At 50.9% G+C, this 25,315-nt stretch overlaps 1 protein-coding gene across 4 annotated transcripts in view; it reads left to right on the top strand.

Annotated features, from left to right (window-relative positions):
• LOC118007339 (myelin transcription factor 1-like protein) overlaps positions 1-25,315 on the top strand; it is a 138,663-nt gene that overhangs the window by 41,790 nt on the left and 71,558 nt on the right. For 3 of the 4 annotated variants that reach the window (XM_035000368.1, XM_035000367.1, XM_035000369.1), the window contains exons 5-9: positions 2,756-3,724; positions 8,093-8,227; positions 12,708-12,798; positions 14,419-14,526; positions 18,115-18,326. In XM_035000368.1, coding sequence (XP_034856259.1) covers positions 2,756-3,724; positions 8,093-8,227; positions 12,708-12,798; positions 14,419-14,526; positions 18,115-18,326 — 1,515 coding nt within the window. Of the gene's footprint in view, positions 1-2,755; positions 3,731-8,092; positions 8,228-12,707; positions 12,799-14,418; positions 14,527-18,114; positions 18,327-25,315 lie in introns of all 4 variants that reach the window. The other variant, XM_035000366.1, reaches the window with a different exon arrangement.

The following is a 25,315-nucleotide window of genomic DNA, read 5'->3' as shown; positions in this document are numbered from 1 at the left end:
ACCACTCGGTGGGCGCTGCCTCCACGAGAAGCCCAGCCAGCGTGCGTGCAGAGTGCTTTCCCGTGCAGGGTCTTTACCTGGCACATCCTCGCGATCCTGGTATGTGGTCTCCAAGAGGGGCCAGGCCTCCGGTGCCTGCAGCTCCGCCCACGTAGTGAGCGGCAGAGGAGGGAGCTGGACCAGCTCGAGTTCTTACATTCCACGTCCATCTTCGCTCTGATGTGCCTTCAACAGCAGTGAGTAAAATCGGCTCTTGCCGAGCCCGCTGTCACTGCCCAAACCTGGGAGGCCCGTCGGAGGCTGCCCTCCCGGCTCCCCCGCGGCTTCCCGGCCTCCTTGTGCATGGCAGCGAGCCTGCGGCTCGTGCACCACGGCTGCTCCCCTTCGTGCGCGTGGGTGGCTCAGGAATGGAGTGAGAGAGGGACAAGTGCCCAGTGACCAGAAAGGCGAGGCATGCTCCTTCGCTGGGTGGCGCGGAGAGGGCGTGGGGGCTCTTACAAGCTCAGAAACACAGCGAAAACCCGTCCCGTTTGGGACAAATGAACTGAAGATAACCCTAGGATTTAGAATGTGGAGAATTAACCAAAATTATCTAAAACTAAAATGTGGTAGGGAGGTGAAGAGCTTCACGCACGGGGGATCACTGCCGCGTTCCGCCTCTCTCACGGTTTTAGAAGGAGCCAGGAGGTGACATGGGTGTTCCGTTTCCTGTTCACGCCTCCATCCATCTCCTCCTTCCCGAGCTCTCCAGGATGATAAGACGTGTTTCTCAAGAGGAAGTTAAGAGAAAGTCATAAAAATAATACATGTCCCCTGATGGGGTCTCTTCTTTGACGCATCTTGGAAAACGCCCCCAGCTGTTGCTCGTACTTCCGTGTTTTCAAGCGTATGTATAGATTCATGTCGTGGCTGGGTCCTTGCAGGCACAGGGGCGCTGGCCTCAGAGTCACCGTCAGGGTGCAGCGGGGGCTGGCCGGCCCCCCGGGACTGCTCCTCTAGTCACAGCCCATGAGCATAAAAGTCAAAGTGTGTAAACTGAGAGGAGAATATAACTTTTATATTTTCAAGAATTCAGTAGAACAGAATTGCCCTCAACTCTTGCAACCTCGACCCCTCGGCCAAGGGCACAGTCTGCCTCCCACTCATACTTCCCGCGTGTTTCTGACTGTGCTCACTCGGTCGGGTTTCTTTCCTCTTACTGCTCTTGGGGAATACATGTATCTTTATACTAAAGAAAAGGATGTATAGGAATTATCCAGAAAAGAGACAATATTTGTTTCATACAACTAGCGAAGCTCTATGACTAACATACGGCAAGCTTGACTTGCCGATACTTAGAAAGATGTGTTAGATTTTAAAAAACGTGTTGCTTCGCTATGTGGGCCAGCCAAAATTGTTATGATGTGTTGGTGCCCAAACCTCATTCACCAGCCAACGCCTCTTCTGAGGGAACAGCGTGAAATCCATCACGGAGGCCCCGGGGACACCCCGACTCAGCTGTTAGCGAACAGGTACTTGGTGCTAATCAATACACCTCATTTCTTCAGTGCATTGATAAACCAGAGCAATTCTTCGGTGTTTTAATCGCAGAAACGAAGGCGGATGTGACAGTGGCATGAGGTTAACTAAACCCAGTCTAAGGGCTGGGGGAGGGGGCTCTCGGAGCCCCCCCGATAGTACCTGCATTTGCAAAATCCACACCAGCAATCTTTCAGCACAGCGGAGAGAGACGCACCTCCCACGTATTTCCTGAGCCTTAAACAGGATACACTTCGGGCCAAACATAGGGGCTTTGTGTAATTTTTAGCATGGTGTTGCTTCAGCAAGTTGTCCTAAATCCTTTTTTGTGATTGGACATAATACTCATTCATACAGTATTTCTACCAGCCCACCAACATCTTCCTGAGGCTGGGAGGCGGGCGAATGCCGGGGTGCCGTGGTCCCATTAACCGCAGCAGCGAACGGCCCACAGGTGCACCACTGGCCCCAGGCCTGCACTTTACTGGCATTGGGTCACCACACCGTCTTCTCTCCCTCTCTCTCCAACCTGTAAATGCATGCAGGAACCACCGTTAATTAGCTTTAGTTTCTAAACTTTTACTACGCTTTCCTGTTGCTTCACTGTGCATCATAATAAATTGCCTGTAAGGTAGAACATTCCAAGTAGCTTAATCCGGTCCAAACATGTGCTTCTGATGCTGAACACCCAGGGTAGGTGATGGCGTCGCTGCATGAGCCCGAGGCCTTCCACTGCGGTACCTGAGCATCCCTGCGAAAGCACACAATTTAAAAGCAATTTCTGCGAACATCTGTTTAAGAGTTGGTATCGAGTAAAGTTCATGAACTCTTAGAAAGCCTGGTAATATGATGAGTGTAATTATCACGCATCTGCTTGGGCTGCAAATCAATAAAGCCAATGAAAAAATAAAAGCCACGCGTAAAATTTAGAATGAAAAATTAATATTTTAAAATTACATTTCCCACATATACTGGTTTGTTTTAAGAATAATTAAGGAAATCAATAGTTTCTAGCAAGTGCTTCCTGTGGCCTCCCAGTTTTAGTGCCCTCTGCGCCCCTTTGTGCCACACTGTCTGCCGATTCGCACGCGGGACCTAAGTCTCTAGTACATGGTGAGCAGGGTTTGACGTGCAATTGACTTGCTTTCCATGCTGTTGCAACTAAACTTCAAGTTCTAGCCATTTTTTCCTTTTCTTTTCTTTTTTGTCCCTTTTTTTTTTATCTTCTTTGCAGAAGACCATCAAATGAGCTGTCACAATACTCGAATAATGCAAGACGCGGAGAAGGACGACAACAACAACGAGGAGTATGACAATTACGATGAGCTGGTGGCCAAGTCCTTGTTGAACCTCGGCAAGATAGCCGAGGACGCGGCCTACCGGGCCAGGACGGAGTCGGAGATGAACAGCAACACCTCCACCAGCCTGGAGGACGGCAGCGACCGGAACGAGACCCTGGGCCGGAAGAGCGAGCTGAGCCTGGACCTGGACAGCGACGTCGTGAGAGAGACGGTGGACTCCCTGAAGCTGCTGGCCCAAGGACACGGGGTGGTGCTCTCGGAGAACCTCAACGACAGAGCGTACGCAGACTCTCTGTCGCAGCAGGACGGCAGGAACATGAACTACGTGATGCTGGGGAAGCCCATGAACAACGGGCTCATGGACAAGATGGTGGAGGAGAGCGACGAGGAGGTGTGTCTGAGCAGCCTGGAGTGCCTGAGGAATCAGTGCTTCGATCTGGCCCGGAAACTGAGTGAGACGAACCCGCAGGACAGGACCCAGCCGCAGAACATGAACATCCGTCAGCACGCCCGGCAAGAGGACGACTTCGCGGGGAGGACGCCGGACAGGAACTACTCCGACATGATGAACCTGATGCGGCTCGAGGAGCAGCTGAGCCCCAGGTCTAGAACTTTCTCCAGCTGTGCAAAGGAGGACGGGTATCACGAACGAGACGACGACGCCACCTCCGTGAACTCAGACAGGTCTGAGGAGGTGTTTGACATGACCAAGGGAAACCTGACCCTCCTGGAGAAAGCCATTGCTCTGGAAACAGAGAGAGCGAAGGCCATGAGGGACAAGATGGCGATGGAGGCCGGAAGGCGGGACAATGTGCGGTCGTACGAGGAGCAGTCACCAAGACAGCTTCCCGGGGAGGAGAGGAAGCCTAAGTCCAGTGACAGCCATGTCAAAAAGCCATACTATGGTAAAGGTAATATTTCTACCTAACGTAAGTTGCCCCATGAGGACAGGAGCTAGGGTGAACGATGCCGATGATAGTCTACACATGACGTGGGCATCACACTAAGTCACTAATGCAAATCTCTTAGAGCTGGTTACAGAATCACAGTTTGTGTTTCTGGAGAGCCAATAAAGTATTTGTCTGGGAAAGGCACAAAGCATCTCAGTGTCCTATGATCAGAGCAGATGAGGAACATGATATCTCAGCAGGAGACGCTTGCCTTGGAAAGATAGGGCTAGTGCGCAAACATGTCATGTGATAGAAAACACTAGAATGAGCCTGTGTTCTTACAGATGAACCACAGTCCGTGTGGAAGGGCAAGGGCTTGCACAAAAATTAGCCAGTCCGGGATGAAACACATATTTTATGTATTAGATTGGGTAGGTGGCATCATGATTTATAAAATTATCACCAAATGACAGTTATTGACGAACCCCCCCCCCACAGAAAACATCCCTGATAGAAATTGAACAGTAACAGAATGACCGATAACATAAGACAAGGGCAATGACTGCACATTAATTATCCTAAGATAGTAAGTAATGGGAGCCATTTGCTATGCAAGCCATGGTGTGTCCTAAGCTGAGATCAATAGTAATTTCTTTACTATATTCATTCCTACTCACTGATTCCATTCCATTTTGGAAACAGTTATGGCGCCTACTTTATGTTAAAATACTCAGAACCATCCAACATGAGACTTCTAGCAGATTCTCATTTATGAAACGCAGGGGCCCATATTTGCATCTGTGTTTGTATTTCAACATACACATATATGGTCAGTACATCTACGAAGTGTATGAACATACACTGAGTGAATGACTGGCCCCATGTTTGCAATAAGAACCGTGTCCACTTGTGATACGAGCTGGTTATGATTTAACCCCGTGTGGAAACTTGAGGCTGTGGTTAGCTCGGTTACAAGAACTACATCAGAAGGAGTTTCAAAAATGAAATTAGTAATTCCTTAAATCCTCCCATATTAGTACCAAAAAAGATCTTCTGTCTTACATTGTTTTCTATTCCTTATAAAGACTTGAGTTTCCTCACTGTGGATCTGATGATGAGGTTCAGGAATTTGGTTTGAAAATCAGTTGCTATGGAAACCTCGAACAATCAGAGAACCTGTTTCTTCTGTTACGACCGAGGTGTGTAGTCTCCTCTCAATGTGTGCACTTGCTATAACCAAGCCCAGCAGAGACAAACCTCAGCCAGAGGCCCGTCGGGGTCTCGATCTGCAGGGGCCTGAGCGCTGACCGCCGTTTCGGACGGGAGGTGAAGGGAGACCCCTGGGAGGAGCGGCATAGAGGAAGGGGTCGTTTCCTAAAGGCGACAGGGTCTAGCCCAGCGGAGCATCAGGCTTGCTTTGGGTGCAGTGGAGATGATGAAACAGCATGGATGCTCATAACTGTCGTGCAATCTGGCAGAACGCTTTAGCTGGATAGTTGAGAATCCTATAGGAACAAACATTTTTAGGAAGAAATAGTGTCCTTTCTCACGGGTGGCTCAGTTGGACAAATCCACGTTGGGCTTCCGTGTTAGAGGTCCGTAGGGCGGGTTTCACGGTGGAGCGGGCATCGGGGAATGCAGCAAGGGCCTTGGGGAGCGTGTGGGCTCGCTTGGCATCGCAGACGCCATGCCGCCCTGGCTTCTTGCCTTCCGTGCTTCCCTTACGCCCAGCAGCTTTCTGTAGATTCCTACTCATTTTGCTTTGTTATTGCTATTTGGTTTTATTTTGTTTCTTGCAAGGAATGGAATTCAAACCGCTTGCTTCCCTTCAGTAAATGGGGCAGGGGTAGAAACGAACAGCAAAACCTGAGATGCGCTTTTCCCTGAAATGGGGGGAGGGCTGAGGTGTGGACCTTCCAAATGAGTCAGGAAGCATTGACTCCTGCCTCTACGAGTCTCTGTAGATTTCTTCCTCTGAGCAAAGCTCCTCCATTTCATATGCGTGCTCCAGCTCATTCCCAGGTTCTTCTCAGGATATCCGTAGGTTTGTTCAGAACCAATTAAATAAAACCAAGCAGGGACACCAGAGTGGGCCAAGGAGACAAATGCCATCCTTATTTAAAAAAAAAAAAAAAAAATACATCCTGTGACTTTTCACCAACACGGCCAATGGACAATTCCTACAACCTCATAGCATACCAATAATCTTCATTTCGAGCTTCGTTGTTATTTTATTGTACCAATTCTCATTTGTACATGATCTCCTCAAAATGATTTAAATTATAAATGAGTAACCTTTCCAAAATCTTGAGCTAAGACAAAAGACGTCCATCAGGAAACTCCTCTATCTTTCTTCTCAAACATCCACTTGGAAGGGAGGGGAGCAAGCTAAATTCAGTGCACAGTTTTTTTTCTAGACATTCTTGCAGGGTTTTCAGTTGAATTACTGGTCTGTTTGCTTGCTTGGTTGCTTTCTGTTTGCTTGAATGTTTACCTTCAAGATGAATTGGGATTTCCGGAACCCAGCATGCAAGGGGAGGGGATGGCGGAGGCAAGCGGCATCGAGAGGAGATTATACCCTTGTGTCCTCCAGAACTGAAATTGTTTGAGCCACTTGTTTCTATACAGATCTGCACTTAACTTCAGAACCCTTTGGAAATCTGTGATATAATATAACTTGTTAGGAAATTTGTAAGTGTACTAATGAAGAAGAGTCACTTAATGATGATTAATAGTTACGATTTAGGGTTTTGTTTTGTTTTTTACCTTTTAAACGCTATTTACATTTAGCTTATAATCTTCAATAATGAATATTTTCCTGTGAAACTGTTACTTACTATTTTATATTTACATTAATTAAATCATACTAATATTATCATGAAACTACCCAAAAGGCAATAAAATGCTAGGCTTTTTGATTGCATGTGTAAGAGAAGCCCCAGTAAGATATTTAGAAATGAAAGCTGCAACAACAGAATATCAGGTTGTCTTTGGAGACTCTTACAGCTGTATCCAGGGTATGCGCCTCAAGCAGGGCACTAATTCACAGACCCAGGACCTGAAAGATGAATTACCTAGAATAAAATCCTAGCTAAAAAAAAAAAGAAAGGGGGGTGAGTTTTTTTATATAAACATAAAATTGCTTATCTATTCCTGTGAGCCCTTTGTCTATTTCAAGCTCACAGGCAAGATTTAAGAAGAAAGTCCATAAGAGTTCAAAAAACTTGAACCAAACATATATTTTCTCACTGTCACGATTGGCCTGGGTAATGAGACATCGATAGGAGAGTGTTACACCCCTAAGGAAACGTTAACCTCACCCTCCCTGGACCAAACCAGCGTAGTCACTGTCTGTTGATGATGAGTGCAACTGGTTTTCAAAAACTGACTCAAAAATAATTTTTTGCCCACTTTCATTACTACTCAGTCTGAGCTTTATCTTAGAAATATCTTCTGGGGCTATTTTCTGCACACTGATGAACTGTGGTCAGTTCTGGATATAGAAATAATTTTACCAACAATAGCATTGCATTTCTGGCATTTGGCATTCAGGTGTTGACCAAAGGTCTGCTCTGCTCCTTCCTCGACTGGGGTTGCAGAGAGCCAACCGGGGTGTATAAAACCATTACCTCTTGATTTTGTGTATGCATGCACAGCATCGTAAGATCCTTCCTCTGCTTCCAAGTACAGATGAAGAAATCGAGACAAACGGTTGCTCCAGCAGCTTCTGAAACTTTTTTTTTTTTTTAATTGCCCATCTCCCCTGTCGGGTGGGATTTTCACCATTCTGGTCATTTGCTTACAGTGCCTTCTAAGAGTTCAGCTTATTTTCAGAAAATCTCTGAATCGGTGGGCTGTGGAGCAGTGTCGCAAGATGACAACCTCCAACAGCAGTAAAATTTTGCACCTAAGAGTGTAAACGATTCGAGCACCCAATGGGACAGAAACTGTCGAATGGCAGGGGGTTCGAACAGCATCATGCTCCCTGGTTGAATTTCACAGAGTGAATGTTGAAGATCGTCGAGTGGTCTGGCTCTCTGAGAAGGTCACTGTCTCATCATTATTTACGTTGATTTCTTTGAGCAACACAGCTTATCATGTAACACACGGGAAAATAATTAATCATGAGCTAAGGCAGGGAGAGTCTTTTTTTTTCTCCTACCAGCAAAGAAAGTAAAATATTTTATGATTCATGATTACGATGTTTAAGGTCAAAAAGTTACCCAAAACCAAAGAAGTACCTACGCAAGTCTATGTCACAGCCTGTCCCCTGACACCTGCTTTTTTTCTTTATTTATCAAGGTCTCTTCAGGTTGTTAATTAATCACCTTTGTCTTGGATGGGTAAAAAATTCATTCTCTTGACACCTGTTGTCGCTTTTAGATCCCTCGAGAGCAGAAAAGAAAGAGAGCAAGTGTCCCACCCCGGGGTGTGATGGAACCGGCCACGTAACCGGGCTTTATCCACATCACCGCAGTCTGTCCGGATGCCCGCACAAAGATAGGGTCCCTCCGGAAAGTAAGTCCGTGTTCTGCCAATGCCCGTGGGGGCCCGCACGCCCACGGCCCTGTCTGTGTCAGCCACGTGCCTCTGTCATTCCACGTCAGTGCAACCCAACCTTGAACCTCATCTCCCCGCCCCTCCTCGTCCTGAGCAGCCTGCTCGGGCTGCCCACGCCACTCCCGCCCGATGGCCTGGGACGGCAGCCCGCCCCCCAGCGCTGCTTCCTGCAGCGGACAGGCTGGGGCTCCGTTCCCGCTTTCATTTCTGACCTGTTGGGGACCTCGGGCAAGTCACTCGTCCCCTCATCTCTCACAAATCATACAAGAGACCTCAGAGGGTCTCTACCCGCCCCTGCAGAGCTGAACTCCCATGAATCCCCGAGAGAAAGGTCCTTGAGCCTCCTCTTGCCCAGTGATCTAGACTTCTGTATGGATGAGCTGCTACCTGTAGTTGTATTTGATCCCATTTCGCTTGCAAAGTCTGCTTCATGTCACGGCTGTCCCAACATTTCCACACAAACAAACCTTAGTTTAAATCGGGTGGGTCTAGATCAAAAGCATTCCTTTGGTTAGGTTCTGAGAATATATGATTTATTATGAACACAACCACATTTATTTTGAAAATGAAATGACGTACACGTCTTTTATTTATCTTTTTCTCAGCACATAAAGTTTGCCAGCTATTTAGATACAATTAGTATTGATTGCTCAGGGGAAAAGGCACATTTTCAGAAATGACAAGATGAGTCTAAGGTCTTGATTTTGAGCCTAAGGTATGTCGAGGATTTTCCTCGTGAACTGAGACACAATTTCTAGTAGGCAAAAAGGAATAGCTTGGCTGAGATGGTCAGGATGACCAGGTGATTGTTGAGAGGAGTTTCGGAGGGTTGTCCCACCAAAATGGCTAACTTTGGAGTTCTTGAGGCGCAAATCTGTCAGAAAAAGAGAGGTTCCTTGCGGTAGCTGAGGCTTCGAAACAGGTTTAGCTGAACATTTTCAGATGAAGTATTTTTAGAAGCTGTCGTGCCGCCAGGTTTTCGAATGGCTACTGAAGATAAGAAACCCGTGTTTCTGGTAACTGCCGTGTGAACAGGCGTGCAGAGTACGGAGGGGAACGCATCTGAGTGCATGGCCGTGTCCGTGTGTTACATGAGCGGGAGCCAGCATGGTCCGAACGCAACAGCTTCCGCATCTGAGCGCCGGCCGCTCCGCCTTCACCGGCCTGCACAGCCTCCCTCACTCCCCAGCGGGCCCAGCGGGGCACCCCCGGCCCCGGTTCCCCCACAAGGAAAGCGGGGAGCAGAAGGCCTCACCCCCTCCTCCCTGGGTTTAGCTCGGTGCCTGGCAAACTGAAGACGCTCCACGTCTGCCAACCACTGTGGGCAGGTACCGGCTTGCCCGAGCGGAGAGCGGAGCCCAGATCTCGGCCCCATCTGCCCGAATCCCGAGCCTGTCCCTTTGCCCTGGGCCCGGCTTGCTGCTCCCGTCTCGGTCGGCACAGGCCGAGACCCTGGGCGCGCCACGGCCGCTCTGTGCCCTGAGGCGTGAGGACCGGCACTGACCTCTTAGGGAGAGCTTCCTGATGCAGTTTCTCTAGAAGGCACACGTTTTCGCCTCCCGAATAGAAAATCCGTTCCTTTCCCTGGCTGAGGAATTCTCCCAACTCCTTATTTTCACAGGAAAAGTCTACATGTAGTAGAAACAGGGGCTGTGCTCCCGCAGACCGGGGGTCAGCCCGCACCTGGGCTCACCTTCGCCCAGAAGAGGTGGGAGGTCCACTCAACACCAGTCTTGAGACCAACTTCCAGAGCACCTACAGAAAGCCGTTTCTAAATACTTACATGTAGTTCTTTATAGTACGTAAGAATTTTTTTTTTTAAAGATTTTATTTATTTATTTGACAGAGAGAGATCACAAGTAGGCAGACAGGCAGGCAGAGGGAGAGGGAGAAGCAGGCTCCCTGCTGAGCACAGAGCCCGATGTGGGGCTCGGTCCCAGGACCCTGGGATCGTGACCTGAGCTGAAGGCAGATGCTTAACCATCTGAGCCACCCATGTGTCCCAGTACGTAAGAATTTAAAAAGAGAAAAAATTAGAATCCTCAGGGGGCTTTAGATTTTTTTCCATTTTTTTCTGGGCCAGCCTCCCCCAGTCATCCTTTCTGTCCAGTTGGAGGTGGTCGAGTAGTCAGTTGGTAGCTCGCTGCACTAGAAACCGAGGATGCACCACGGGACAGGATGTGGTTCCGGCCCCCCGAGAGCTCCCAGCACAGCTGAGAGGGGGCCATGCGCTCAAGACAGAAGGTGACCGCAGTGGGAGGGGCTCCCCGGCCGGTGACTCACACCTGAGACATCAGGCTGCCCACGGGACCCGCAGGCTTCCCTGGGGTGGCAGTGAGCTGGCCCTGAGGGAGAGGAGGGGTCCGCGGCTTGTCCAGGGGCTGTCGTGGTCGTCCACACAGGACACCAGGTGTGTCGGAGGCAGTGGCCAGGGGTGGAAAGTCTGGGAGGAGTTCAAGACGCGCTCCAGACACAGGCGGGCATGAAGGAGGAGAGAGGGAGGGGCAGGAGGTGACGCGGAGAATTCCGCCCGGCAGCCGAAAGGAGGGACTCCGCTGATGGATGTAGCGCGGGAGAAGCAGGCCGCACTAAGGGAGCGCAGGAGGGCCCGGTGGCTCCAGGCTGGCGGGGACTGCCGCGGGCTCCTCAGCAGAGGGGGCTCCCGGGACCTGCTTTCTCGGCACTGCAGCAGAAACCAAGGAGAGGAGGCATAAAGCGAGCGGGAACGGGAGCCGAAAATGGGAGTGTGTAGAATGCGAAGCCGAGGAAGAGGGGGCAGAGCTGTCCTGGAAAGGTCTGGCCCATGCGGGGAGGCCTGAGGAGGAAGTCTGGGGGGACGGACAGCAGAGGCCACTGACAGCTCAGAGAGAGAGAGGGAGGTTGGGACGCACAGGAGCCGCAGATGCAGCAGAGGTTTGAGGACCATGTGGGGCTGAGAGATGGGGGCAGGGCGGGCTCAGCCCGGCCCCCACCGACCTGGCTGGGAAGGAGTGCATCTACACTCACGGGACGGACCGTGGCCATCTGCTTGGGATCCGTGCCACGCTTGGGCACCAAAGGTCTGCCGTCTCCAGGGAAGACTTTGTTTCGAAAAGCATAGCATCAACGGAAAGGAAAGACATATTGATTTGAGAGGGAGGCCGTGTCGTGGGAAGGGTTTATGCGATGCCGCAACAGGAAGATGGGAAAATCGTCCGAAGCAAGAATGACGTAGGTGAATCCAGACCCTGGAGGGGAGAGTGGAGGCCAGGTGGGAGTGCAGAATGAAGCCTCACGTGGGAGACGGGGAGCGAGCAGGCAGGGCCCGGGGCCGGGTCCCCGGGAGGGAGGCCTCCTGACACCCCTCCAGCCAGCCCCCCAACACACAGTGAGCCAAAGGCTGGCTCACCCTCGTTCCACCGGTGCTTACTGAGCATGGACCATATATCAGGAAGACACGGGAGCCACGGAACTAAAGATGAAGCCAGAATGTAGCCGCTCTGTAAGGACCTGGTCAGGAGGGAGGACGGCTCCCGATGGGAATAGCATGTAGACTTCAGGGAAGAGAGAGACTGTTCTAGAGAAGGAGGAAAATCGTAGAGGATTCATAACCAGTTGGGCAGACTTTGTTTCTCATGGTCCTGCTGTGAGGTAAACCTCGCTGGCAGGGAAAGCGCCCCAGGTCTTGCTGCCGCAGTGCAGTCATGTGGGGGCCAGGGCTGGGGTCAGTCCTCATGGCTTCCCACTAGCACCCAGCTCCCCCAGAGCAGCAGGGCTCACTGAGGACCAGGCAGGAGAAGACATGCAAACTGTCCAGGCCTGTCACCGCCCCATGTAAACTCAAACGCTGTCCCCCAGCAACAGGCTGCTCGCCTTGCCTATTCCCATTGTGGCACCCCACCCCACGGGGTCCCCATGCTGACTTCACAGGGTACACAGCATAATACTTACTATTCTAGCTCATCCCACTGGCAGAATAATACAATATTTGATTCCCAGACGAAAAGTCATTATTTAATTCATTCTATTTACAGATTAGGTTTGGGGGTCTCTATTCACCCACGACCACTGTGCCCTCATCATACTCTGTGTTTCCAGAGCACAAGCATGTTTTAAAAATTACCAATCTACGTGCTGTTACATGGCTAAACGATATTCGGGCTGATGTGTGGGAGATGTAGGGGGGCCCTGCTTCCCTGCCCCGTCTGGAGCAAGTCGGCTGCCACGTTCCCGACCTCCGCAGCGCCCCCCATGCACCCTGCTTTGCATGCCAATGACACTAAGGTTGAGACAACCTTCTCCTTCCTACATGTGTTTCCTGACCATGTCCATCACGAATGTGTGTAGGACTGTCCATCATAAACTAACCCAGCCTTTGTTAAAATGATTGCATATTCTTGTATTCGGACCATTTCTATGTTTTAATGCTGGGCTGTCTTCTCTGCCTCTCCTTGTCAAGTTCTTGCCATGCATGAGAATGTTCTCAAGTGTCCCACTCCGGGCTGCACAGGGCGAGGGCATGTAAATAGCAACAGGAACTCGCACAGAAGGTAAGCAAAGCGCTCCTGTGCCCCATGCCGGTGCGGGGATGGAGGTCCCCTGACAGCCACACCCGTACCTCCTCCGGAGGGAGTGCGCCCCTGCACACCTCCCCTTCCTGCCCCGGGGGACAGGCCGCTCTCTGGCAGCGTATCGTGCATGGGGAAGGCAAATGCTGAGACCCCTTTTTGCAGAGTGGATTTTTTACTTGTCCCACCCACTCATCCCGAGTCCCCCAGAAGGTGCCCTCCTTGGTGTAATACTTAAGATGGATCCCAGCCATCTGCAGGGAACGTTCAGTTCCCGTCCAGGGGTGGGGAGAAGCTGTGCGCATCGTACAGGGAAGGGTTACAACGCACGAAGACTGGATGGCCTGTGACCTAACTAGGTTGCCCCTGAATCTCTGCCGAGACCCCAGTCATCAGCGTGGACATCACCAAAATACTAGCAGCTGCCCAAAAGTTCTAGTTGGGGAGCGTTTAGCATGACCGTGAGCCAGGTAAACAGACATGCTTGGAATCACACTTTTGCTATGGACAAATTCCAGTTCTCTTTCCTTTCCTGTTCTGACTTTCACAAAGCTGCTCATAATACTCAGATCATATCAAATACTTCTTTATCAATAGCCGGAGTGATCTGTTAAAATGTATCTTACAGCCTATTCTTTCAGCCTCAGAAGCTCATGTGAAATTATGGCTAAATGAAGGAAACTATTATGAGTTTCATCTTAATTTATTCCGTCTGGTAAATTTGGTTACTTGTGTTAAATTCATAATGAAACAAATCACAACCCCGTGGCCCTCAGAGATTGTCCTGGGCTTAGTCTGCAGAAGAAGGGAATGATCGGTAGGTTGGCAAAAGGCTGATGCTGAGCGCGTTCAGTGTGGTGTTCACAGCACCAGCTCCCTCGTCAGTCCTCGGCAATGGTGTGTTTGTGAGACATGATGCACATGGGGGGCACGCATCCGTACCTGTGTGTAGCTATCCGTGCAGACCCACGAGGAGCAGACCCCGTGATCTCATGAAGAATAAACGCAAGCACCAGAGAAGCAGTCTGCTGCCTCTCCCGTAAATATTTAGCTCCAAAAAAACACTTCAGAGCGGCCCTAGAGACCATTCTGCTTTCTTCCCAGTTCCACGCCCCTCCCGGGGAGGACGTGGACGAGCTGGTCGGTGGGAAGCCCAAGCCCTACGGTCAGTGGCGCTCCCACAGTCATCTTCTGACACCAGTCGGAGAGCTGCCGTTCCTGGGCTTTTTAGAAGCTCATCCCACCCAGGCGGCTCCATCCTCACCTGCAGAAACATCCTCGAGTGGAATCTGTGTCTACAGTTTCAACTCGCTCGTGTCCTCTTGAATGACCCAGAGTTCGGCTCACAGTTGCTGGAGAGGGTTGAGTGTGCTTTACGCGCGGACGGTCCTCAGCGTCATCCACTGGAGACCGCAGGACATCATGCACACGACAGCCACGATTATTTCTCCCTCTCCTAGCCGTCCCCTCGGGAAAGCCCACAGCAGGTGTGGGAAGCTGCTCTGGGTCTTCTGGTGCCGACCAAGGGAGAGGCGGGGAGGGGGCGACGTGTGCCGAGGAGCTGCTGGTGGAGACGATTAAATCCGCTTTCTGTCCTTGCAGCCTCTCTGGATGCCCTATTGCTGCAGCAGAGAAATTGGCAAAGGCGCAGGAGAAACACCAGAGCTGTGATGTGTCCAAGTCCAACCAGGCCTCAGACCGAGTGCTAAGGTACCAAATGCCGAGCATGTCATGTCATGAGACCCAGCACGCCCGGGCGCCGGGGGCCCCGGGGGAGGCGGGCAGGAACGCCGGTGGTCACTGGTGCAGTTGTAAGAGCCAAGCCCCAGGCCCACCCCTCGCCCGCGGGGTCTGTGTGAGGGCAGGGGGCCACCTGGCCACTCTGGGACTCTGCCCGCCCGCTGTAAGTCTTCAAATGAGAGTAGATGATGTGTTTCTGGTTTTCTTTCTGGCCTGGATGTTATTTTGTGATTCTGTGACTGTTAGATGAAAGAGGGAAGCTCCCACCTTAATGAGATGCCCAAAGTAATTTTATCTTAATTTGGAGGACAGGGCATATTACCAGCCTGCAGCGTGGCACCGCCTCGCAGGACGTACGGAGCTTTTCTCCATGGGGGAGCCCGCCGAGGGGCCGGCTCCTCTGTCCCCAGACACCCCGAGGGGGCACGGAGGAGCTGGGTGCAGGGCGGCTGAGTGACGAACTTGAACCCATTCGGTCACTGTCATGGAAAGACCTCAGAGATCACCTGGTCCAGGCCAGGTTTCAGTTTAGACAGGGAGGATTCTGGGAGGGGTGGAGGGAGAAACCCCCTGTCCCAGATCCCGTCTATCAATTCTCACTTCCCCTTGCCCCCTTCAAACCATCGCTGGAGGAGACGATGGCAGACACACTCCCGGGTCTTCACAGGGTTGTCCTGCAGGTCGCACGGCTGCCCACCTTCGGGGGTGGGGGGGGGCGCCCCGATGCAGGAAGCAGGTCGTCGCTCGGAGGTGGGGTCCACATTCCACGGTTATGGAGGGAGCAGCGAGTACAAACACGCACACGTGCACACAGCTTTGCTTCCATTACGTTATTTCTTTAGGATAAATCACTTGGGAAAAAGCACCATTTAAGTGGCATGAACACCTGCTTGGTTTTGTTGTGCATTAGTTTAGTTTTCTGAAGGGATTTTACCAGAGTCACTATGCACCCTTTTGTCCCTCAATGGAAAACTTAAAATCTTTTTTTTTAAAGACTTCATTTATTTATTTGACAGAGAGAGAGCTCAAGCAGGGGGAGTGGGAGAGGGGGAAGCAGACTCCCCGCTGAGCAGGGAGCTCGATCCGAGGACCCCGGGATCATGACCTGAGCCAAAGGCAGACGCTTAACCAACTGAGCCACGCAGGTGCCCCGAAAAGTTAAAATCTTTATGGAAAATGAGGCAAAACCAGGAAAATAAAAACCACTTATAACCCTACTATTTAGAGATAAACCCTCAATAAATGTTGGTGTATGTTCTCGGAGATTTTTCTGTGTGGGGGTGCTAGCGGTCTAACATGCCCCCGTGAGCCTGCGGCCCCCACCTCCCAGAAGATAAGGTTAGTTAGTGGCAGGTGGGAGCCCTCCCCTGGGGCTCCGTCCATCTGAGAAGGAATGGCTGTCAGCCAAGAGAACTGAGAACAGGTAGAGAGCAACCGAGGCTTAGGGCTTCTGTCCACGTTTGTCACCTCTAGCCAGACCCCAGAGCTAGAAAGAGCCCTGAGCCCCCATCCTGGGGACCCTCCCGTTGGGCTGAGTAGGCATCACTCGGGAGATGCTTCCCTGGGGGCTGCAGACTGCAAACACCACCCCGTTCAGACACGAGCCTCCACGCCGATGTAGAGCCTGAAGCAACAGCCTTTGACCTTGTTTCTGTGGTTTTGTGGCCAAAACCACAGACCAAAGCCATGGAAAACCACAGCAAATGACAATGGAACACACGAGTGTGGGCTGATATGCATCTACAAACAATATTCTTTATGTGCCTCTGGCTGGGCATGGCAAGGTGGGTGGGACAGGGCCCGAAGGGAAGCACCCACACCAACCACAGCCTCGTCTCTGGGGTGCTCCCGTGCTCCCCAGCTCCCGGGGCGCACCTCAGGCCCCAGCATCCCAAGTGTGGGCAAGGCCTGGAGGACCCGGTCTCCCTGTGGGCATTCCCCATGGTGTCTCCACGTGGGGCACACTCACCCGGTGGGCAAGGAAGGAGACAGGAAGGGAGCAAAGAGAAGATAATTGAAATCCACACTCATGGGGCATCTGGGGGGCTCAGTTGGTGATCCCAGGGTCCTGAGATGGAGCCCCGGGTCTGGCTCCCAGCTCAGCGGGAAGCCTGCTTCTCCCTCTCCTTCTACCTACTGATCCCCCTGCTTGTGCTTGCTCGCTCTCTCTCTCTCCCTCTCAAATAAATAAAAATTTAAAAAAAATCTTTAGAAATAAATAAATAAATCCACGCTCATTTAACTAAGAGTTGAAAAGTCTTCAAGCAGATTGTGCAACAGGAAGATGTAAGGGTTTCCAACCCTGTTCCAATTTTCCAGTCCTGGCCGCGGGTGGTGGGCCTCCAGCACAGCGTCTGTCCCTCACCAAGGGCCACCTGGTCACTGACACCTCTGCTCCAAGCCCCGCTCCTTCTGAGCTGGTCCTAATCTTCTGAAGGCTTGGGGATCGCACCTTCCCCGGCCCAAAGCCTTGGGCCTTGCCCACTGGGTGGAGCAGGTCCCCCATCTGGCCGCAGGTCACCAGCTCCCACGAGTCCCCAGAGATGCCGTTAGCACTCCTGCCTCTCACCTTTGACGTCTGTAGTTTCTTCCCTGGATCTTTGCCTGGACCGTTTACCCATCTGTACAGCTTACTTCGCAGCTGGACTCTTAAAATAATGTCACATTCTGCGTGCTCTTTGAAGGCAAGGCGAGGGTCTATTCCTGTATGCACCGCCACAGATTACCTGGTAAAATGCCTCACATGACAGGCATTCAACGAATCACCACAGTATTTCGTTAATTTGACAAGAATAGGCTGAATAAATGAAATCAAAATAAATGTGTTGGTGATTTGATAAAGCTATTAGCCTGAGGGAAGCTGAATGTAGAGCAAAGGGAACCCCTCCACACCACTTGTCTGTAAGTCTAAAGCCATTTCCCCAAACAGTTTAAAAATCCCACCCATCAGATATGGAAATAGGTGCACACACACATAGACACGCAAAACCAGGTAGAATATTGATGAGTGTGTAATAACTGAGTGTTCCTCCATTTAAATACTTTCCTCCGGAGTCTGGACTGCTGGATGACCACCCGTAAAAATACTGGACGGACCGGCTGCTATCTGTTTTCCATTTTCATGTCCAGCCATGTACATTTTTATCTCGTTTTGGGTCAACCCATGTCCCTAAGAGTTTTTCTTTATTTCTTCTCTTTTTTTTTAAGGAAAACGTCTTACTAGCTCACCTCCTTTGTTGTTAACTCTTCCTGTCTGAAGCCCCTGAGAAAGGAATGCCAGGACGCGGGGTCCTTCCTGTCCTCACACCTCCCGAGTCCAGCCAGCCAGGGCCCCAAACAGAACAGGAAATACGGGGGAAAGTTAAATGTCTTATTTGTGTGCTTCTTGCGCATGCTGGCAGTGAGGCAGGCGGCTTATGTGGGGCTATGCAATTCCAGCACACACGGTCTTTGCTCAGGAAGGTGGATTTGAGCGACATGCCCTAATGCTGACATGAACCATGTCTTACCTGCAGCTGCGGGAAAGCAAGCTGTCGATTATTTCTTGTTTGCTTACAGGCCAATGTGCTTTGTAAAGCAGCTCGAGATCCCTCACTACGGCTACAGAAACAACGTCCCCACGACCACGCCTCGCTCCAACCTGGCCAAAGAGCTGGAGAAATATTCCAAGACCTCGTTTGAGTACAACACTTACGACAGCCATACTTATGGCAAGCGGGCCATAGCTCCCAAGGTGCAAACCAGGGATATATCCCCCAAAGGATATGATGGTAGGAGGTGCACACTCTTTAAGTGAGCGTCACGCTTGCCGTTGATAATGTTGTTGTTGTGTATATCCGTTTCCTACAAACTGGTCGAGCATGGGGTCCCTTGATGGGTACCAAAGAAAGCACACCCACAGGCTGGGCTCCCCTGTGTGCTCCCAGGTGTGGGTGAGCGGAAGCTTGCAGGACGGAGAAAGATGCCCTTCCCTCGATGCTTCCAAAGCAGCACATTCTGGCCACTTTCAGAATGTGGAGACCCAGAGCCATTGGCTCATGGGCTTCCTGCTGTGGCTGAGGCAGGTCCTTATCTTCATAAACTTCCTTTCGTGGATGGTTCCAACACAGAGCAACCTGGGGGTGCCAGAGGTAGCTCCCAGAGTTCTTGGCCATTGGAGAAACTCTGTGTTCCCTCAGAGCTCTCAACCTTGGGTGCACATTAGAGTCCTCTGGGGAGATGTTAAGCATTCTAATGCCCAGGCTGCACCCTGGACCAACTAAATTGGCCTCCCCAGGGATGCTGCCTGTACGGTGACATTATCTCATTTACCAGTGACTCGAAGGTGCACCCAAGAGCAGACAACTTCTGCTGGTGTCACCGGGCCTCCTTCCAGCAGGTGCCGGCCCTGGCCTGTTTCCCCATGGAGAGTGGGGCCAGGCAAGGCCTCCTGTGGTGACCTAGCTACCATGCATCCAATAAAAACAAAGAGCAGGTAGAACAAATAAAACACCACCTGCCTCTCAGGAAGGGGGTAGCTTACTTGCCCTCGTGGGTTCTGAGCCCTCTGCCAGCAATTCGAGGTAGCTCCCATTGCTTCCCTGTGTTAACATGGTAAGTCATTGAACGAGAGCGGGGTGACTGCATTTCTCTGATGTCACGTATTTATCTAACTGCATTTCTGCTTCAAATTCTAGGATATGTGGACTGAGTTGGCAAATTTTCCCGACTGGGATGTGGGTTGTAGAAGTTCTGATGATTTATAAGTCTTATCTTGTTGTTCTGTAGCAGAGGAGAGGAGATGGGCTTTTAAAGTTCTTTTAGCTCCTCTCTGAAAAACATAGTTAATTAAAATCATAGCACACAAAAATATTCATTTAAACTGAATGTTTGGGGAGTTCCAAAACCTCTTTACAATTCAATGTGAGTTGCTGCACATGTTTCTAAGCTATGTTAGTCATTCTTTGCCTTAATAACAATTAATATGTATAGTGAGTGAAATTTAGTATTTCTTTGACGTATCACATATTGATTATCCTTGCGTGTATCAATTCATAATATAGAGAAACAAAAATGTAAGTGGAAAAGAGAGTGGCTTAGGGTATAACAGAAAATAATTATTTTTGTTTTATTTAATCATAATTCACCAATTTCCATTTTGTTATAATTTTATCCTTTTGATCCATTTGATTGCAAATGAAGGATCAAAAAATTGAATTCACATAATTAAGAATTCCGTTTATACAATTTCCAACTTAGCAATATCTCGCAGTGATCTAGGGAGGAGTTCCTCCTTGATTTCCTTGACCTCGTCATTATAGTTGGACTTTGGGTGAGGTCATGACCAGTAGAGCACATTTTCATGCTTGCAACACCTATTAGTGGATTCGAAGTCAAACCTACTTGGGTCTATTCTCAGCTCTTCCATTTAGGAGCTGTGTGATATTTGGCAGATTAATCTTTCTGGGTGTTACTTGCCCCCAGAACAGAGAGGTGGTAATAGTGCCCATCCTTTGGACCTCACAGAGCTGTTGTGAGGATCAGCTGACAGCTCTAAAGAGCCGGACAAGCTTGTAATTACTGGCATTCATTCCCACCCACCCTGAACATACCTGTTGTCAGAAACCTCGGCTGAGCCAAGCTCTTCAGCTGGCTCACAAGGAAACAAGAATACAGAACAAAAACTTCAATATTAGGTCTTTAAGAAACAAAACAAACAAATAAAAAAACGGAAGGAAAGGCAAACTTTTACCATAATTTACTGAGAAGAACCTCAGTGACTCCATTTCTCTCACACTAGATTCATCTAACAGACTTTGAAAACATCAAAGAAAATGCCCATTAAGGATGAGAGTGGCCAGGTCAGTTTTCTTGATAGGATGTAAGCTGAGAGCTGTCCCTGATCCCAGGCACCAGGCAGTAGACATCACAGAGCAATTGTGGTCTGTGGTTACCCTACAAGAATGTCCTCCCCAAGGCTTGCTGCAGGTACAGAGAATTGAGTCATTGCTCCTAAAGAATAACTGTGAAATGAGCCTATTGTGGGGGTGTGGGGGGGAAGCATAATGCTTGGGAGCAAGGGGCAGGGCCATGGAAATGTCCAACAGGATATAAAAGTAGGACCTTTCACCCCAGTCTTTGGATATCACACCTTAGATCCTACCACCTGTTTTCAAAAACACTCAACACACATTGATTTAAGTGCCTTCATCCTTCCAGACACTGGCTAGTTGCTGTCTTTCTGTCTGTCTGTTTATCTATCCATCCATCCATCCATCTATCCACCTGTCTACCCATCCAGCCGTCCATCAATCCATCCATCTACCCATCCACTCACCAGTCCACACATCCACCCATCCATCTATCTATCCATCCATCCACTCATTCATCTATCCATCCACCCATCCACCCATTCATCTATCCATCCATCCATCCATCCATCCATCCATCCATCCACCTGTCCACCCATCCATCTGTCCATCTATCCATCCATCCATTCATCTATCCATCCTTCCACTCACCAGCCTACCCATCTACCCATCCATCCATCCATCCATCCACCCATCCACCCATCAATCCATCCATCAACCCATCCAACCCATCCATCTATCCATCCATCCACCCATCTGTCCACCCGTTCATCTATCCATCCATCCACCCATCCACCCATCAATCCATCCACCCATCCATCTATCCATCTATCCATCCATCCATTCATCTATCCATCCATCCACCCATCCACCCATCCATCCCTCTATCCATCCATCCATTCATCCACTGACCCATCTATCTGTTCATCCATCCATCCATCCATCCTCCTGTCCATCCACTCTATCATGTATCATCTATCTACCTCTTCTTTCCTTCTGGATGACAAGTTTTAAGGAAGAGCTAGGGAACAAATGGAAGACAGTGAAATACATACTCATGCAGAAAGTGAAGCAAGGAGTCCATTCTGGAGGAATTAGCAGGAACTTTAACAAAATGGCAAATCTTGCATTTGATCATGAGCTTGAGTAGAAATTATGCAAAGATGAAAGACCCATGGCCGGACAAGGTGCCTGAGAGCTGGGACGGGCCCTGTGGGGCAGGTGAGGAGATGGCTTTGCATCACCCACCATGCTGAGGAGCTTGAGGCACTCTCCCACAGGGCATGGAAGTCCACATGTGGGAGTAGTGAAGGAGGGAAGGTGGGAAAGGACAGGGGTTCCCAAACGTGTATGTTGGCCCTGCCTTCTCCCATGAGCACCAGGTTGGCATCTCCCCAGCCTGTTTGTTACAGTGAGCTAAGAATGGCTCTGATATGCTTAAATTGTTGGGTAGAAAAAAAGAAGAGTTTGTGACATGTAAAAATTATGTGAAGTCAAATTTCAGTGTTCATAGGTAAAGCCATATGGGGCCCCACCACCCTCATCCATTTGGTCGGTGACTTGTTTCGCACAACGGCAAAGCCCAGCGGTTGTGCCATAAAAACCTAGACTATTGTCCAGTCCTTTGCAGAAACAGCTGCCAAACCCAGGCTAAGACATCTCCACTTGCGTCTCTGGGCAATTTATCACCACCCCAAGCTTTGTCTAAACCCGTACATTCCCAGAGCTCCCATGGGCTCCCCTCGTGAGCCGCCCTCTCTGTCATTCCCAACTTCCAAATTCTCCAAGCTAAACACTTTGTAATCGGCTTTGAACGTCCTCTTTGCTCCTCAAACTCAGTACCACCCAATGTGCTCAACCTCCCATCTTCTGCCCTGGCCCCTGTCCAGGCCTGCCGGCAACGGCTCCCAGAACTGCTCAGTGGCCGTCCAGGGTGCATCCTCTGGAGCCGCGCCTCTGGCCTCCTCATCCCCGCCCCTCGCCGGCTCTCCCTGGAACGCCCACCCTCCTGCCCACACCTGCCGGTGGCTGCCCCGCCATCCAGCTGATCCCAGAGCCTCTCAGCACTGGATCCTGTCTCACCTAGGCTGGCCTGCACTCAGCAGGCTTCCTCCTAACTTCCTTCACGATGGCGCTCGTGCAGAACCAGACACCTGTTCTCGGCCCACATGCAGCTCTGGGTCTCACCCTGGGCAGTCTCATGGGTAAACAGCTTATCTTCCCACTGGACCGTAAGCTCCCGTCCTCAGATTCAAACTGCAGTGCTGACGCTGGCCGTGCAAACACTATCTGTCTGAATGAGTGAGTGGGAAGTGAAGAGTCCAGACGGGGATTTGATGCTTTAGGTCACGTGAGCACACGGTGTGCAGACCCTACCTAGCTGCATTCTCACAAGAAAGCTCCTTTTCCCAGGTAGCACGCACCACAGCACAGACCTGTGTGGGCACCATGAGGGTTGGTGAGTGAGGGTGTGAGGCCGTCCAAACCCACCCAGGTCCCCCGCGGGGTGAGCCCTCAGGATGCGTACCTCTGCACTGTGCTCTGTCTGTCTGGTTTTCATGGAAGTCTGGGCTGTAAGGACATGTTGATTTATTCCCTTATGTTAATACATAAGAAGGCGGACATTCCTAGAAGGAGACACACACATTTCAGGAGACTCTCACAAGTAGGGCAGCGTGCGAAGGCTCTGGTTGGAACGTGGTTGTTTTCATTTTTTTTAATTTGTCATATTTAGCCAGTAGAAATCCCATGGAGTCTTTCTCTGTCCTGCAAAAGGGGATAAAATCTTTGAGGAGGGGTTTACCATGTGGTATGAGGGCCACCACTGCAGCCACACGGGGTGGTGGTACTCTCTCAGAGAGGCATGACCTCCGTCTCGGCCAGGGACAGGCCAGCACCCAGAAGGACAGTATCCAATTCTGTCTGCCGCCCGATCGGAAGGGGAAGTGCGTTTTGTCGTGGTCACTGGCCACTGATGCTGGCTCTGTGAACGTTTTACAAACTGGCGATAATTATGAGGACCTACACTCTTACTTGCATTTTGAACAAAACAAAGGAGTGCTTGCATTCCGTGAAAAGGCACAGGGGATGTGGATGCGTGTCCCACGTGCTGCCCCTGAATCAGGCTCGTCAACCAGTCACCCCCAGGTCGCTCACCTGCTAGCATTCTGCCCAGTCCTACCAACTTGGTGCCATTCAGGACTCAAACATCTGGGGAAGTAGATGCACTCTACCGAACGTTTGCTGCCATGTCCTGCTGACTCTCTTTTAGAAATTGAAATTTGCTTATTCCAAAACGAAACGGCCATTTTTGTTATTTATGTGCATTCCATTTCTTTCTTGAGCCAGCGGCTAGCCCTCACTAGGGAAAAGAACCCTCACATAAGTACTATTGCATTTCTCTCACAATTTCTGTATTCCTATTTTTGTATCAAAATTGTAAATGGTGTGAACCCACAGACTTCTGTCCATGTGGAGAGTGCCACAAGGTGCTCAGTGTGGCTCCCTGAGCCCGCGGTGCAGGTCCCGAGGGGTCACCTCCCCAGGTCTGGTCCCCTTGCATCGCTGCCTCGGCCCCACGGGACGTCTCTGTGCTCAGACCCCAGACTGCTGCCATCCACGCTGGGCCCTCTGCTGCTCAGATAGGAGCACTCACAGAAGAACGAGGAAGGAAAGGTCACGTCCCAGACAGACCAATAGGTGTGCTGGTTCGTCCTCGCGGAGAGGGACCCGGCCCACACAGACTCCTCATGCTGGGGGGTCTGTGTGCGGTTAGCCCTCTGGTCCACACAAGGGGACCTGCTTCCAATGGTCATCTGCTTGTGCAGCGGCTCAGTGACTTTTGGTGGGGGCTGTAGTGAGGCCTGGTACCAGCATCACTGTGCAGCTGGGTGGCAAAATGCAAGTCTTGGGTCCAAAGTTGAAAGTTACCAGTGATGAAAGCTTGGTTATTTGTTCACTTGTATGTGAATACGGTGCTTTGGGCAGTTTCTTGGCGTGGCTCACGATGACCGACCGTGGTGGTCATGTGAGGTCAGTTGCTCAGTTCTGCTTTGCTGGCCCCTTCCCTATGGGAGGAAAGCATTGTGCATGTCCTCCTAAGGGGGTACTTGGGTTACAGACCCCTGGCAACAGTGTTGGACACACAGGGAGAGGTGGCTAAGCTTGCTTTGGAAAGGATGTTCGAAGTTGCATGGGGGTCGTGCAAGTGGGACTCGCTGGTGGAGTCTAGGACACTGTGAGGGAGATGTGGGGGGGGGTCCTTCACCCCTGGGTTCACTCTGCCTACTCCCTTCCTGGGCAGGACTCCAGGGGAGACCTGTCTGCCCGCAGGTGGACACCCTATGACTTTGCTGCCCTTGGCAATTACACAGGCCCTTAAAAATCATCCAAGTGTTTCCCACCGGTGGGCCAGAGGAGGCTTCCCAACAGCCATGAAAGCAATGTTAGCTCCCAAACACCTGTGTGCTCTGGGTGATGGAGGTGGTCACTCGTACATCCGTGAGCCCGGCTCCCTGCAAGTGTTGGCTTGTGGGACGATGTGTGACGAGCACGTGGCCATGGTGCCCCGCTTACCTGGGCTCAGCCACGCCCACGGGAGTGCGCCAGTCCTTGTCCCTGACCAGGCCACTTCCTCCACGGGGCTCTTTAGTAGAATCACAGGGTAGGGCTCTTCTTGGGGAAGGGGGTGTTCCCTCGTGCATGCCCAGCTGGAGGGACGCCTCCCAAAAGCACAGGGGCCTGTGAGGCTGCGCGACTGGCACGCAGTGACCCCCAGCTGGCCTCTGAGGCCCCTCCTGGCTGGAAGGAGCCGCCAGGCCCCGGAGGGACGAGGTCTGTGGGGTCCCCGCCGCCCACTGAGCAGATGCGCAGTCACGAGGCCAGTGCTCTAACCCCTGAGCCACGGAGCC

This window comes from Mirounga leonina, unplaced genomic scaffold (genome assembly GCF_011800145.1).
Source record: "Mirounga leonina isolate KUSES-001 unplaced genomic scaffold, KU_Mleo_1.0 Mir_118, whole genome shotgun sequence".
Classification (NCBI taxonomy): Eukaryota; Metazoa; Chordata; class Mammalia; order Carnivora; family Phocidae; genus Mirounga; species Mirounga leonina.
The sequence above is the reverse complement of the archived record's forward strand: the minus strand, read 5'-3'. Positions and strand labels throughout refer to the sequence as shown.